Below are 14927 nucleotides of genomic sequence, written 5' to 3'. Positions count from 1 at the left end.
TGTTTGCACGAACAGGATACCCTGGGGGTACAAAGAGGGGGAAGAGGTATCCAAGAAGAGGGGCTTTGCCTCTGGGAGAAGATGGGGGAAAGCGGGAATGAAGACTGAGAGGAATTGAGGGGAGGGAGCAAGGGACCGGAAGTGATGAATTTGAATTGTTTATTTTGTTGTTTTTGGTGATTGTTAATTGATCTGTTAGTCTGTAAGGGCAGGGAGCCAGGTTAGCGTGTTTCTTGTAAGCCACGGCCTGTCACATTAAAGCAACCTTTTCCACTAACGACGTGTCTGGGTATTTTGTGCAGTCAGCCTAAAGGTGGGCTTGAACACAGGATGTCCATACTTGCCACATGAAACTACCTGTACATATAATGGAAATATCGTGCATGTGATGTAGCTACCATGGAAATTGTTTGCAATACCTGGGTAATTGTGAGTAGCTCAAACGTTAAGTAGTTTGCCGTATGATGCGAACACTGAACAAGTTTGGGACATGAAGAAGGCCAATGATTGCAATACCTGAGGAAAAACGGTTTAGGAGTTTAGTAATCTGCCTCATTTGTCGGTAGTACCCTTCAATGTGAGAAACTTGCCATGGGATTGATACCTAATTGATGAGGGCAAAACCGAACGACAAGCCAGCTATGTTTTGTTTAATATATTCAACAGCTCTGTACTCGTCTGTCCTCGAAGCAAGGGAGTGAAAGACGAGCGTGATGCAGCAGAAGAGTAAAGATAGCGTGTGTCACTTGTGTGATATACATTTTAAGGGCATCGTTAAGCCGAAGGGTGCACGTATGACGCCTGAGAGAGACATTTAATTCCTGTCCGAAAGCCCTCAAGCCAGAGCGAGATGCCGCGGGTTAGCAGAAGCCACACTTATAGGATGGCGCCCCCAGCCAGGTAAGGATGGGGGGACTTCAAGACCAGGTCGATGGACAGTTGGCAGTTTGGTGACACAATGCCTAGTAGTTAGGTGACACAGTGCCATATATTATCCCCTGACTTAAAATGTGTGTGTTGCTAGTGGGCACTTTCAGGTTTGTCAATACACCACAATGCCAGGGGTAGTAAGTGACATTGCAAATATGATGTCATGGCAAGAAGTGATAAGATATTACCTTTTGCCTGTTGACATCATAGGAAGTAATATTGCAAAAGTTTACAAATGGACACTAAGGGCCTCATTACACGGATGGCGGTGGACCAAGGTCTTGGTCCATGGCGTTAAAATACCGGCACCGCCTTGGTGGAAAGGGGAATTACCGCCCTATTCCAAGGTTGGTGGGGCGGTAATTCCTCCTTCCCCCATTGCCCTTCCCCATTCCCATTTTTGCCCCATAGGGCTCAATGGGAATGGGGAAGGCGCTAATTACGGTACCGCAAATTGCGGTACCATAATTGGCTCCCTGGTCCTTTTGCAGGTTGGTTTTTAACGCCTGCAAAAAGCAGGCGTTAAATTCCCCAACCCGCAAAGGTACCTCGTAGTAAGTCGGTAAGGGTTTACCGGTAAAATACCGGTACCGGTAAACCCTTACCGCCTACCGTGTAATGAGGCCCAAAGTGTCTGATTAATAGCAATACAAAAGCGGACGAATGGCTAATTTGGTTTTTAACCACAAGGCCGGAGTAAGGCCCAATATTTTGGGTGCTGAATGTCAGTTTTGAAAGCTGGTAGTTAGTGGCGCCATTAAACCCTTTTCCCTGTCGATTTCCCTCTTCCCCTCACCTCGGGTGGCTGAATTTCTATTACAGCTTCCTTTTGCCACTTATATGTATGTTTCACACCAACTCGGAGGCTGTTTAGTTTCATAAAGTTGCCACAAGAAGCAGTTAAGCCGTTGGCTTCATCGTAGGGGGCGGTCTACTATGGCCTGGACAGGCTTTTGTCCTCTTGCTCTATACGTTTGCTGCTAATTTCATCACGTTAACTGATTAAACGTAAATAAACACAAAGGGCTCTTCGAGGTGATAAAGTAGGACCGGCTCATGCTGTCGAGCCGCGGCTGGTTACCTCAGCAGTGTGATACCGACTGCCTCAAAGTCGGAGGGCCACAGACCTCTCGAGCCAGGGGCTGGCACCGCCCATGACAGTGATGCCTCCGTATTTGATGACAAGGACAGTCATGATATGCTAGGGGCAGGGACGTCATTTCACCAAAATGCCTGGGGTAGCGGAAGTGACATCACATGACCCTTGACCCCCTGATGACATCACAAGAAGTGATGTCATGTGACCCCACCCCGAAGTGATATCGTGGGAAGCAATGGAACACGACCTTTTACCCACTGACTAAACAGGAAGTGGCATCACATAACATTGTACATTACGCAAAGTATGGTTAGATATCACTATAATGTGATGTACATTTCATACAAGAATGGATCGGCATATGTATCGTTAAGATCAGTGTGTATAGGCCTATATGACCAAATTACTGTGAATGCAAGCAGACGTCCATGACCCAATGATGATGTGTTATTATATAGCACTTACGCTTAAGCGCTTTATATAGAAAAAATATACACCCAATATCACCCAACCTGTGTTGGTACTCATTTATCGACTTCAGTGACTCACCCCCTCAAGTGTGCCTGAAATAAACCTTTAACGAGTCTAGCAATTATTGTATAGAATTCCACAAAGACTCATTATGTAGTATTCCTATTCTTTCTTATTTAGGGTCAGTGCTGAAAGTGTTAGACTTGTGGCACTCCTGTTCTTATTTTTCTTCTTTTTTTAAGGGGCCTGAACAAGAAAGCCAGCCACTCTAGAAGTAAAGAGCCGCATGGTGCTGGCCACAGCCCAGGAGTTTGCATTACAAAAGAAAAAAAGAAAAAAAACCTTTTTTTTTTTTGTTTAAAGTTTGCAAGGGAGACCACAGAGGTCGCAAGGGTGACCTAAATGAGGTCCCTGGCTAGGGGCACACACAGCAAAACCATCATCGATCAGGGGCATTGCTTCCTTTTGTTAATGCTGCCGTATATACCCAGGCAGTAACTGACATTTTATCTCTTAAAACCTCACAAGCCCTGTACAGCCTTACTATGCTAAATTCGGCCTCACATATCGGCACTAAAACAAAATTCCAAGTGCGACCTCATATACCCTGTAATGCTACATTAGATCAGGTTAAGTCTAAGCTAAAGTGTCACAAGCCCAAGTGCAGATTCGCTAAAGTACTGTAATTTTCTGCCCGGCAATGTGTTTAAACTTCTTTGCATCCCCCGCATTTATTTTGTTTAGTTAAAGCGTAATTTTATAATTGTTCTCAATGTAAGACATTAGGGAAAAGGAGGCCCTGTGAACTAGAGGGATTTTCCCAGGATCACACGTTGGTTAATTGGAGAAGCTCGGAATCATGCCTATTACTCCTATGTCCCGTCCCCTTTCCTCCATACTTATGGGACATCTCTCCGTCCTGTGGGACGGGACCGGAGCACTTTGTAAAAAGCATCCAAAATGTTTCCAAAAATGTGTCCTTCCTCTCTTTCTTGCGCGGGGCCCAGCACACGGCCGTAACCCTGCCCACCTTGGCTCCGCCCCACGCATCGCCCATCAGTCCTTTTCTCCGCTTGTTCGAGACTGGACGCACGTGCATCCTTGGAAGATTTTCTTCCCTTTTTTCCTCTCTGGCTCTCGCTAGCGATGGTGTACTAGTCTATGTCGCTCAAACTAGACTTTCCAGATTGTTCATCGTGTCACTGTCGTTTCGCGAGGGCGGATCCCCATCCTCTTTGTTAGAGTGCTTGGGTCCAGATCACCGTTGGGACTCCTGTTTTTACTGCGACTCCCTTTCGGTCCGGGCACTTCGTCGGTTGGAGCGGTGGGAGGAGGTGTTCCGACAAACTCCTCCTTCACATTTTCAGGCGTTCATCGACGAGAAGAAGAAACGCCTGGTAAGTTCTTTACTTTTCAGAGCACCCCAGCCGGGGGATACCTTTCCAGGTTCCTCTCGGGCCGGGAGGGGTGTTGATCGATCTGCCACTGGGGTGCACCGTGAGGTGCCCGTTGGGCTTAATAATTCTACCAGGGTGTTCTCCGAGGGTCTCCGTAAGGGGCCTGTGGATACCGGAGTGCGCTCGGAGGCCCCTCCTATGGTGCCTGTTTGTAGACCCAGTTCTACTGAGTCGTGGGGTACCGGAGCTCGCTCTGAGGCCTCTCTGTCGGCTTCCCTCAGAAATAAGACCGGGGTGCACCCCGAGGCCTTGGGTGGGCTTGCTGTTACCGAACAGATGTTCGAGGCCGGCGCAGATTAGGCTGTTATCGGGCCTCGGTCCGAGGTCCCTCGTTCTGAGGCTAAAGCTACCAACAGTTCTGAGAGGCCTGACCAGGCCTTGTCGGTGAAAGCTGTTTCTCACCGCTCCCGCTCTTGTGGTGACACCAGACCTGTTGAGTGGGCAAAGAAGCAAAGTTCTTGTTTTACTGGCAGTGCCAAGGCCCTTCCTCCGAAGGCTAAGTTGGCGGTTGGTATGTCACAAAAACATTCCAGGCCTCACAGTACCGGCTCTGCCGAGGTTCCTTATGTTAAGGCTAAAGTTAAGACCCCTGATCCATCGACGGGGACCCCTGCCTCACTTCCTCACGTGCCGCAGTTCCCCTCAGATGAGGACAAAATGGCGCCCCTTCCCGCCACGACCACAGCGGCCATTTTAGGTGCTACCCCTACAACTACGCCATTGGTCTCAGGTGTAGGGCTTAGTCCCTTGGGTGAACATAGAGTCCCTTGTGCGCATCCTTATTGGCCAGTTTATGATTGGAACGCCCGGATGCCTCTTCTGCACAATGTTTTGTTGCCTGCAGGGTTGGCACCGTTGATTTATGTGGATACGTCGGTGGAGGGGCCAGTGTGGCACCCGTCCCCGTTAAATCCCTGGATTTGTCCACCTCATGAGAGGCCTCCTCAGTTTCCAAAACAGTCTCCGGAGGACGCCTTTTTCGGTAAATTTCAAACGCTTATGCGTACTGACCCTATGAGAGAGTATTTCAAAGGGCTTTTTAGGGAGATATGTCCGCCTGCAACTCTGGCTTCACCTGTTCCTCTGGTGGTTCCGCCGGCGCCTCCCTTGCCTTTGGTGCCTTCCCCGACTCTTCCGCCTTTGCCTCCATTGTCCCCGATGGACAAGGCAGCGCCTGACATGGCTCAGCAGGATCCTGACCTGACAGATGACGCCCAAGGCGAGCAGGACAACGAGGACCTTCCCCGCTCTATCAGAGCTTTTCATGACCGGGTACTGGAAATGATGAGTTTCTTAGATGTTCCGGTGCCCGAGGCACCCACTCCGCAGGAGGGCGTGCTTTCTGGGGCGTTCACCCTGTCTCCTTTGGAGCGTAAAGGCCTGTTCTTGCAGAAGGACGTTCTGGCTGAGGTCCGTAGAGTGTGGGAAAAGCCACACTCTGGACTTTTTGTCAATAAGAAAATTGACGCGAGACACAGGCTGCATTCTTCAGAAGAGGTGGTCCTGTCGTCTTGTCCGCCCCCCTCCTCCACAGTGGTGGCTACGTCCACTTTGCAGTCTATGCCAGCAGCATCCTCTTCAAAGACGGCTACTCAGGTTCTGGGAAAGGAAGACAAGCTCCTAGACTCCCTCAGGAGGAAAATCTTCGCCATCTTCGCGTTGCAGCTCAGGTAGGCGAACGCTGAATTGATATTGGCGGGAGCTAACATGCGGATGTGGAAAGGTCTGTTGGAGTTTGAGGAGTTTATCCCGGTCGAGAAGCTGGAAGACTTCAAAGGAGCCCTTTCCGACGCCAGGGTCTTGGCCCAGGATCTCCTGGAAGCTGCGGCTCATCACGTAGACACCTCGGCTCGGGGCCTTATGCTGGGGGTTGATACCTCATGGCAGGCGTGGCTGCATGCCACTAAATTCTCAAAAGAAGTGCAGGACAAGGTTTTGGACCTTCCGTTCGATAGTAAGGAGCTCTTTCATTCTACAACAGATGTAGAGCTCACCAAGACGAAGGATAGCACTCAGACAGCTAAGTCATTGTCTGTCCTGGTTGAGGCTCCTTTCAAAGCGCAGAGACCGTTGTCGCAAAGTCGGCCTTCCTCTGGCTTTAGGGGCTTCCTCGACCCCAAATCTCACAGAGTGGATACCCCTGCGGGGAATAACCGCCGTAGACAACAACGGACGTGGTTTTTCTCCCACTCCTCAGCCTCCTCCTCAGGTTCAGGTGGCACCGCCACCGATAAACCTACTAAATGAGGGTTTTCCGCGCTCCCACGAGACCCCGGGCTTCTGCTTACCTCTACCCCCTACCCCACCCCTCAACCGTCCTTTTCAGCTGTCTGGCTCGCCCTCCCTCACAGCTGAAGTTCAGAAACTTCTGGACCTCAGAGCTGTGGAACCCGTTCCCTTTGGGGAGCGAGAGGAGGGCTTATACTCCCAGCTGTTTACTCTGCCCAAACCCAACCAGGCTGGCCTGCGCACCATTCTAGACCTTTCCCAGTTCAATCTTTTCCTACCCCAAGAGAAATTCAAGATGATCACGCCCAGCCAGATACGCTCCTCATTGCAGATGGGCGATTGGCTCAGCGTTGTGGATCTTCAGGATGCGTACATGCATATCCTGATTTGGAACCCACACAGGAGTTATCTCCGCTTCTCTTTGGGAGAGGAGCACTTCCAGTTTCGAGTGCTTCCTTTTGGCCTCAGCTCGGCACCGCATGTCTTCACAAAGATGTCAGTGATTGCGGCATATCTTCGTCTCCAGGGTATCCATGTGTATCCATATTTGGACGACTGGCTCTTACGCAACCCTTGTCTGCTGGCAGCAGCAGGCAATCTCCAGTCTCTCCTTCAGCTCCTGTTCCATCTTGGGCTGTCGGTGAACTGGCGGAAATCTTTCATGACGGTCTCGCAGGACCTGATTTTCCTGTGTTGTTGCTGGAACACGATCGACTGCAGAGTGTACCTGACTGGGGACAGAATGGCAGATCTGTTAGCCACGTGTCGGATGTTTGCGCAGTCGGAGAGTATGTCGGCCTGGTGGTTCCAGAGGATTCTGGGCCTCCTGGCCTCGTGTGTGCTGGCTCTTCCTCTTGTTCGTCTCAATATGAGACAGACCCAGATGGCTCTTCAGCGTTCCTGGTGTCAGGCTGTGGACCCGGATTCCAAGCGGATAATGATTCCGGATGTCATGAGAGTGGACCTGAATTGGTGGTCATCTCTCAGCAACCTGTCGGTGGGCGCGGGGTTTCAGGACCCAGCCCCTATGCTGACGATCACAACGGACTCCTCCCTTCTGGGCTGGGGTGCAACGTTAGATCTTCTTCAGGTCTCGGACCTTTGGTTGCCTCAGGACAAGCTCCTGCACATAAATCATTTGGAGCTTCTGGCGATCTTCCTAGCGCTCACGGCTTTCAGACCGCTCATTGCCAACAAGGTGGTCTGCATACGTACGGACAATGTGGTGTCAATGTATTACATCAACAAGCAAGGGGGTACGAAGTCCCCCCCCCCCCCCTCGTGGACCTTTCCATTCAGATATGGGAGTGGGCCGTGCTTCATGGTGTCTGGCTGCTTGCGGTGCACATCCCGGGCCAGCTGAATGTCACAGTGGATGCCCTCAGCCGGCGGACAGTGGTCAGCTACGAGTGGGAGTTGAAGGCGGAGGTCCTTTCATGGATTTTCTCGCATTGGGGCACACCGGAGATGGACCTCTTTGCTATGGCGGTAAACAAGAAGCTTCCTCAGTATGCCTCCAGAGGGGGGCTGGGAGCCTCCTCTCTGGGGGATGTTCTCGAGATTCCATGGCACAACATGAGAGCTTACGCCTTCCCGCCTCTGCCTCTAGTTCATCGAGCAATTTGGAAGCTGAAGAACTCTGTGAACTGTTCCCTTCTACTCATAGTCCCGTGGTGGCCAGCCAGGTTTTGGTTCTCAGAACTTCAACACCTGTCGATGTTTCCGCCGATCAGGTTACCAGTAACCCCAGATCTTCTTCATCAAGGGGAACAGCAGATGTGGCACCCCTCCCCACAATCGCTCAGCTTGGCGGCATGGTGCCTGAGTTCAAATGTTTAGAGCATCTTAACTTGTCTACAGATAACATGCATATTATCCAGGCAGCCAGGAAACCCTTGACCAGATCCCAGATCCCAATACAGGAGTAAATGGCTCAGGTTCTCTCATTGGTGTTTGGAAAAGCAGTTGGATCCAAGGGTGGCTACGATTGACACGGTGCTGTCCTTCGTGTCCTCCCTAGCAGAGTCGGGTGTTCACGTTCTGTCATGCAGAACTCACCTTTCAGCGGTTTCTGCTTATCTTGCTAAAGGCCAATGCTCTTATTCTCTGAGTAACCCAGTGGTTAAGAGTCATTTTGCAGGCTTGACACGCCTCTAACCTCGGTTCGTAGTCCACACCCGCTGTGGGTCCTAAATGTAGTCCTGACGGCGCTGTGTCATAAACCTTTTGAATCCATGGCCACGGTGGACCTCAAGTACCTATCCTGGAAAGTGTCCTTTCTGATCGCCGTTACGTCTGCAAGGAGAGTGAGTGAGCGCCATGCCTTGTCGGTGGAGCTTCCTTTCTTAGTCTTTCACAAGGACAAGGTAGTCCTACGGACAAACCCGGCCTTTCTACCAAAGGTGGTAACTGAATTCCTCTGAATCAGTCGATCTCCCTACCAGTCTTTTTTGCGAACCCTGTCTCAGAGGCTGAAAGGGTTCTGCACTGTCTTGATGTCAGAAGAGCTCTTAAGTTCTACCTTAACAGGACCTCCGAGCTTAGGACTTCTCAACTTTTTGTGACCTTCGGTAACCCTCAGGGTAAGCAGGCATCTAAGGCGACTATTTCTCGGTGGATCGCCGCCTGCATCACAGAGTCTTTCACCGTCCAAGGACTGAAACCTCCTAAGGGTATTCATGCACACCTGGTGCGGGGCAAGGCAGCCGCGGTTGCTTTTCAGAAATATGTCCCCTGGGAGTCCATCGCGAGGGCAACTACTTGGGCCTCCATCTGCTTTTTGTAAGCATTATTGTCTTGATATGAGTTCGAGAGCTGATGCTCAGTTTGGTCAGGCTGTGCGGAAGAACCTGTTTCAGTAAGGGGGTATTTCCATCTACCCGTATTTCCTGTAAGGAGTGCTTGGGAATCTCCCATAAGTATAGAGGAAAGGGGACGGGACGTAGGAGTATAACCAGGTTACTCACCGTAGTGACCACCTTACTCCTAGTCCATAGTCCCCTTTCCTCCATACGTCCGCCCGCCGTCCCTCTAATAAGGTTCCTCTGTTATTGCTAATAGGTCTCTGACCTGGCGATAGAAAAGGACTGATGGGCGATGCGTGGGGCGGAGTTAAGGCTGCGTGCCGGGCCCCGAGCAAGAAAGAGAGGAGGGACACATTTGAGGAAACATTTCATTTTGGATGCTTTTTACAAGGTGCTTTGGTCCCGTCCCACAGGACGGAGAGATGTCCCATAAGTAAGTCACTACGGTGAGTAACCTGGTTATTTCCTGACACAAATTTTCCAGTTCAGCACATCCTCTACCATCTAATCCTTAATTTTACACCAACATACTAAGATTTTTGCATTGTATTCTTTAATGGGCTGATTTTTGTATTTAATATAAGAGATATGTGAAGCACCAAACCCCATTCTAAGTGAATCCAAAGATCTATCAAAATATATTAGGTAAAACAAGTATGGTGATGGGTACAGGTGGCGCTTGATAACTAGCAGTGCATTAAGCACTTAAATCACTGAGCTATCCCCATCCATTTCTACGTATTGCAGACAAAAGCTAATATCCTAATTGTACATAGAAATGACGATGTGTCAGTTTGCATGAAGTTCTCTTTCTCTCCGTTCACTGTTAATTCTGATAAATGCCAAGGAAAGTGCTATTATGGAAAGTGTTCATTTAAACAGATGGGTAAAGTGTAAGTGATTTTGGGAAGTAGTTGTGGCGGTGGCTGCCACTGTATAAACAGTTATAATTTTTAAAAAGGACAATGGGTGGGACCAAATAAAAGTGATACATTTCAGTCCAATAATTCTGTCAACACACCTGTGCTAGCAGTTACTCTCGGAACACTGACTCAGCTCTTGCACTTTTAATTTCTTAGAATCCCATCTATCCTCCACATGAGGGCATCACATACACAAGCCACAGTATTCGAGCATGGATAAAAATGTGTCGACCCCGTTTGTGATCATATATATTCTTGAATATTAGCTTGCGTCACATCTAGACAGGATTTTAAATGTTGGCTTGCGTTGTTTCTAGACAGGATTGTGAAAATTAGCCAGTGCCACATTTAGATATAATTGTGAATAATAGCTTGCGCCACAACTAGACAGTAGTGTGAATGGTGGCTTGCGTTACTTTTAGGCAGGATTGTGAATGTCAGCCAGTGCCGCGTTTAGATAGAATTGTGAATATTAGCTTGCGTCACTTGTCGACAGTATTGTGTATATTATCCAATGCCTCATCTAGATAGAAATGTGGAGATATTCACGCGCTAGATCTAGAAAGAATTTGGAACTCAACATGTATCAAATCGAGATAGCGAAGCCACTAACCAACCTACCAACAATCTCACCCTTCTACATACACCGCTAAAGCTCTAACTAAACACAGCCACTGCAACAACAAAACAAATCACCCATAGCTTCGCACAACAGAACACAACGGTTACCAACTGAAAAGCACACCTAAGCTCAGCGAACGGTGCTAACCGAACTGAAGCGGCCTCTAACAAAGTGTTTTGGACACATTGAGATTTTCCATACATTTTATTATTTGCTGGTGGATTGTATATTTTATTAGAAACAACATTAATGAAGCATTCAAATCGATGAGATCATGCATCTCACTGAATATTGATGTCCCTGTAAGTGAATCGGAAGGTTTGAATAATCTTTCAATTCTTCTTCATTTAATCCTGAAGGGGCAAAAAAAACAGCCATCACACATATGTTCAAGACATGTGAAAATATTTTGATTAAGTCATTGGGTAAAGCACAGAAGAGCACCTGATTCACCTGCTAAGTCAAATTCATGCTTAATCAAATCCTGTCTAAAAGCTGATCTTGTCTAGTTTATAGACGACTAATAGGGCTTAACATTTTAGGTTTAGTATTCAATGGTCAGACCTAGTCACTTGTCATCATTTGTGGAGCCTGATCCTTAAATCTTTCTGCATGAATAGATTTATCAAGTTTTGACGTTTAGCCGCACACACAATTGCAAATGCATTTATTGTTCTTCATTAATATTTGCTCATTAGGAACAAGTGTGCCCTGTCATCTATGTAACAAATAGATGTTTTGCAGCTACCATAATCGTTACTGGCAACTGTTTGCCTTATGTGTGACCTAGTACATATTGCATATTATATACAATAATTTGATTGTAAACTAGGCTATACCTTGGAGTTAGTTATTGACTTCTTGGGGCATGTACGTCCATGTCATTACCATTTTATTATGGTAATCTATACAAATACAAAATATTTGTTTCTGTAGACATGAAGGCAAAAGTATGATGTAAAAAAATGTCTTTATATAATGACAGTCTGCTATGATATGTGTATACAGAGCTCTGCCTAATATTTTCAGGTGGGACTATTTTATTCACTATCTTTTCAAATGTCATCTGATTTTCATACACAATCATCTCTATGGTCTGCAAAACTGGGGAATAGTGAATGAGAACAAAGATGTAGGTGGATCGTATTGGTTATATACATAACATTTGCTTTAATTAAATCACTTCAGCCTGCCCAACGTGTACAATTCTCCATTTATTTGTGTTAATTAATAACATATCATTTATAGGGCACTGACTGTAAACAGGTTTGTGCCAAGTGAACCCTAAGAAAGAAGGTGGAGCGAGTGTGGGAGGCAGTTCATTTAGTCATTGGTCATTCAGATTTGGCAAGTGCTAGGGGATGGCAACGAGAAGTGTGAAACAGAAGTATTATATTTTATAACCATCAATTCAGGTTCAGGAGGCAAAAGAAATGTGAAGGTCCAATCAGCCTGTTTTTGTGGAAGAAGAGGAGTGAGGCGGGAGTACAGCTAAATGGAGGATATGATAATATTCTAGATACTTCCAAGAGTGTCTAGACGATTTTGTGGAATCATAATTAGGCAGAGCATGAGCTACCAGAGCCCTGCAGTTCAAGGAGTGGATGGAAATCTGAGGGCAGGCACATATCCTAGCTTGGGTATCAAAGGCTTGTTGGAGAAGGCACATCTTCAGGGGTTTTCTAAACTTTAGGTGGTTTTCTCAGAACCGAAGGAAAGTGGGTGTGGGTCATTTTACAGGGTGGTGCCCACCTGCGTCAGGAGCATGTCCTGTATTGTATTCTTAAAGGGCTTTGGGTGGTGCCCACCTGTGTCAGGAGCATGTCCTGTATTGTATTCTTAAAGGGCTTTGATGTGATTGACATAGAACAAGTGGAGCAGAAGAACATGACGGGGCTGTAATGTTTGGTTTTCGAGTAAATCTATAAAGTCCCTATTTTCCAGTAAGCTTTGTGGGTGAAAGAGACGGTTTGAACGAGCATTGCTGCTTTATGGAGAGATACTCCAGTGATTGGAGGACTGTCCTGATAATGTTGCCTAGGTTTTAGCCCCATAATCATCCTGCCTTCCTTGTTCTAGATGAGTTGGAGCAGATGAGTGAGTTTATGGGAGACCGAAGTAGAGGTTGTTGCAGTAGTCTTGCTAGGATAGAACCATGACTTTAGATGGAAAGTTGACAGGGCTAAGTATTGAGAATGGAAACCGCAACAAGAGTACTGTTTGTTTGATGAGGAAATACTCAGATGTGCGTTATTGTTATATATGTGGACTTCAAGTGGGTTATCCTATTGAGACTGTTCATTTTTAATTGGTTAGAAATCGGATCAGAAAATTAGACATTTCAGTGTTTGATTAAGATTTTGATTGTCAACAAAAAAAAATGTTACTGCCACATTCTGTTGTAGAGTATTTTTCCTTTACCCCTAAAATGGCCTTTTGTTCGTTTTTTTTATTTATCGCAGCAGGGCAAACAATACAAAACTAAATGCAAGGAGCAAATCGTAGAGTCAAACAAATAGGAGCCGTGGAAGACAACTTCGGGGTACCACTACCACTGTAAAGTGAAATAAAAGGTATGCTCCTAGGAAAGTGAGAGTGAGTAATGCATCAGACCATGACCCTCCGGTAACAAGGGCATAATGACTAATCATAAGAGTGTGCAATCTTGAGTTTTTGAGTTCATCTAAGTAACTGAACAAATCTGCTGTGAATTTTAAACCACCAGGCAACACTAAACACTATAGACGTGTAAGTGATGGAGGGGAGGACCAATGGAACCGTGGTCTGGAAGATAACATAAGGGAACACGGGTATTTTTATCTTTTCAAATTGGACCGCTTTATATCACTGATTAGTAAATCTGAAGCATTATTCCAATGACTTGAAAAGGAACACTCACCTGCTCTTCTTGGTTGGTTTTGTCAGCAGGTTGCCATGGTTCCAGTGGCATATCAGGTAGAAGGGGTGGCTGCTGCTGCTGCACCGGGTATATTGGCTGACCTGAATGTTGCGGCTGATGGGGCTGTAGGGGATGGTTGGCCTGTGCAGTTTGCAGAACATGGCTTGGTTGCTGTGGTATCATTGGCTGCATTGGCTGGTGACCTGGCTGAGGCAGGAGCTGCTGGTGCTGTGGCAGTGGCATCATCTGTCCATGGGGCAGCATTGGTTGTTGTGGAAGCATCATGGGGTGATGAGGCTGCATCTGTGGGATTGTCTGCATGTGTTGCTGGGGCATCATAGGAGATCCTGGCATCATTTGACTCTGCAGCCATCCACCCATGGGTTCATAGCCATAGGATGGGTACTGGTGAAAGGAAACATGAATGGAAATCATACATTACACAAGGCTCAAAATGTGCACTCGCTACTTGCCAATCGTGAGTGATATTTCATTCTTTGCAAGTAAGAAATGGTATGTGTGCATGTGGAGAACTGAGGGTGGCGAGTGACTTTTATACCTTACTATTGGCTCTCAATATTTTTCCACTTGCATTACATGTAGCACGGTGTCCCAAAGCAGAGCTGCAACCTCTCAATACCCGAACATGTACTATTAATATTCCAGCCACTTAGATTTTAATCGGAAAACATACAGGTACATGCAGTTGTGTTAACTTAGTTGTATGCAAGAGAAATAATGTAGTACGAATGCACTCATTATGTTGGATACATTTTCATCGGAGGCAGAATACTTGCTGTGTCAAAATATTTTAATTTGCCCACTGTCAACTTCCTCCTAAAACATTCAGCCATTTTGATGAAACACTGCAGCAATGGCCCACATCACCTCCCAAGTTCCTCCCAGATAGTATTTGTAAAGGCAGCAAACATTAGAGAAAAAAGGCTAACTTCAGGCATTTGTCCTGCTAGGAACTTTTTTTCTCTTCTTCATCCAAAAATGCAACCCATCTTTATTCAGAATCTCATTGCCTAATAGTGATCAAAAACCTGACATCTTTTTTCGGGGATATTTTAGTTCTGAACTCCTCCATATCTATATGTTTGCTTACATTATCAAATTTCCTTTATGAATTGACATTGTACATCCTTGTGCTCTACTAGTTTCCTTTTTTTGGTTTTGCGATACCAATTCGTCCGTTCATTCATTAACTCCAGCTACCAAAATTGATCTTTCTTTTCTCTTTATTTAGGCGTTCATGCCAGATCGGGTTAACTGTTACCGCTCAGCAAGACACAAGGCGGTTGGCCTTTTTTCCATAAGAACCCAAGAGGAGCAGGGGTTGTAGTATGAGTCTGCACCCCCACCTCACAATGCAAAGCGTGAGATTGGAGATATGGGCAGGGGCCACTCAGAACAGACCACTAGTGGCAACAAGCATTGTTACATGCCAATGAACAACACTCATGTACCCCCTACAATGGAGGAGGGAA

General features: G+C 46.8%; 2 protein-coding genes across 2 annotated transcripts in view; one reads left to right on the top strand and one right to left on the bottom strand.

Annotated features, from left to right (window-relative positions):
* Nucleotides 1-14927, top strand: part of ARHGAP6 (Rho GTPase activating protein 6) — a 2190479-nt gene that overhangs the window by 589266 nt on the left and 1586286 nt on the right. The gene's annotated exons all lie outside the window — the stretch shown is intronic.
* AMELX (amelogenin X-linked) overlaps nucleotides 10721-14927 on the bottom strand; it is a 132900-nt gene continuing 128693 nt past the window's right edge. The window contains exons 8-9 of the mRNA XM_069639188.1: nucleotides 13435-13839; nucleotides 10721-10888 (exon numbers count right to left, since the gene is read on the bottom strand). Of these exons, the coding sequence (XP_069495289.1) occupies nucleotides 10883-10888; nucleotides 13435-13839 (411 nt within the window). The 3' untranslated portion in view covers nucleotides 10721-10882. The remainder of the gene's footprint in view (nucleotides 10889-13434; nucleotides 13840-14927) is intronic.

The sequence above is a fragment of the Ambystoma mexicanum genome, chromosome 7q (assembly GCF_040938575.1).
Source record: "Ambystoma mexicanum isolate Mex_15411 chromosome 7q, UKY_AmexF1_1, whole genome shotgun sequence".
Classification (NCBI taxonomy): domain Eukaryota; kingdom Metazoa; phylum Chordata; class Amphibia; order Caudata; family Ambystomatidae; genus Ambystoma; species Ambystoma mexicanum.
This window is presented reverse-complemented; position numbering and strand designations above follow the sequence as displayed.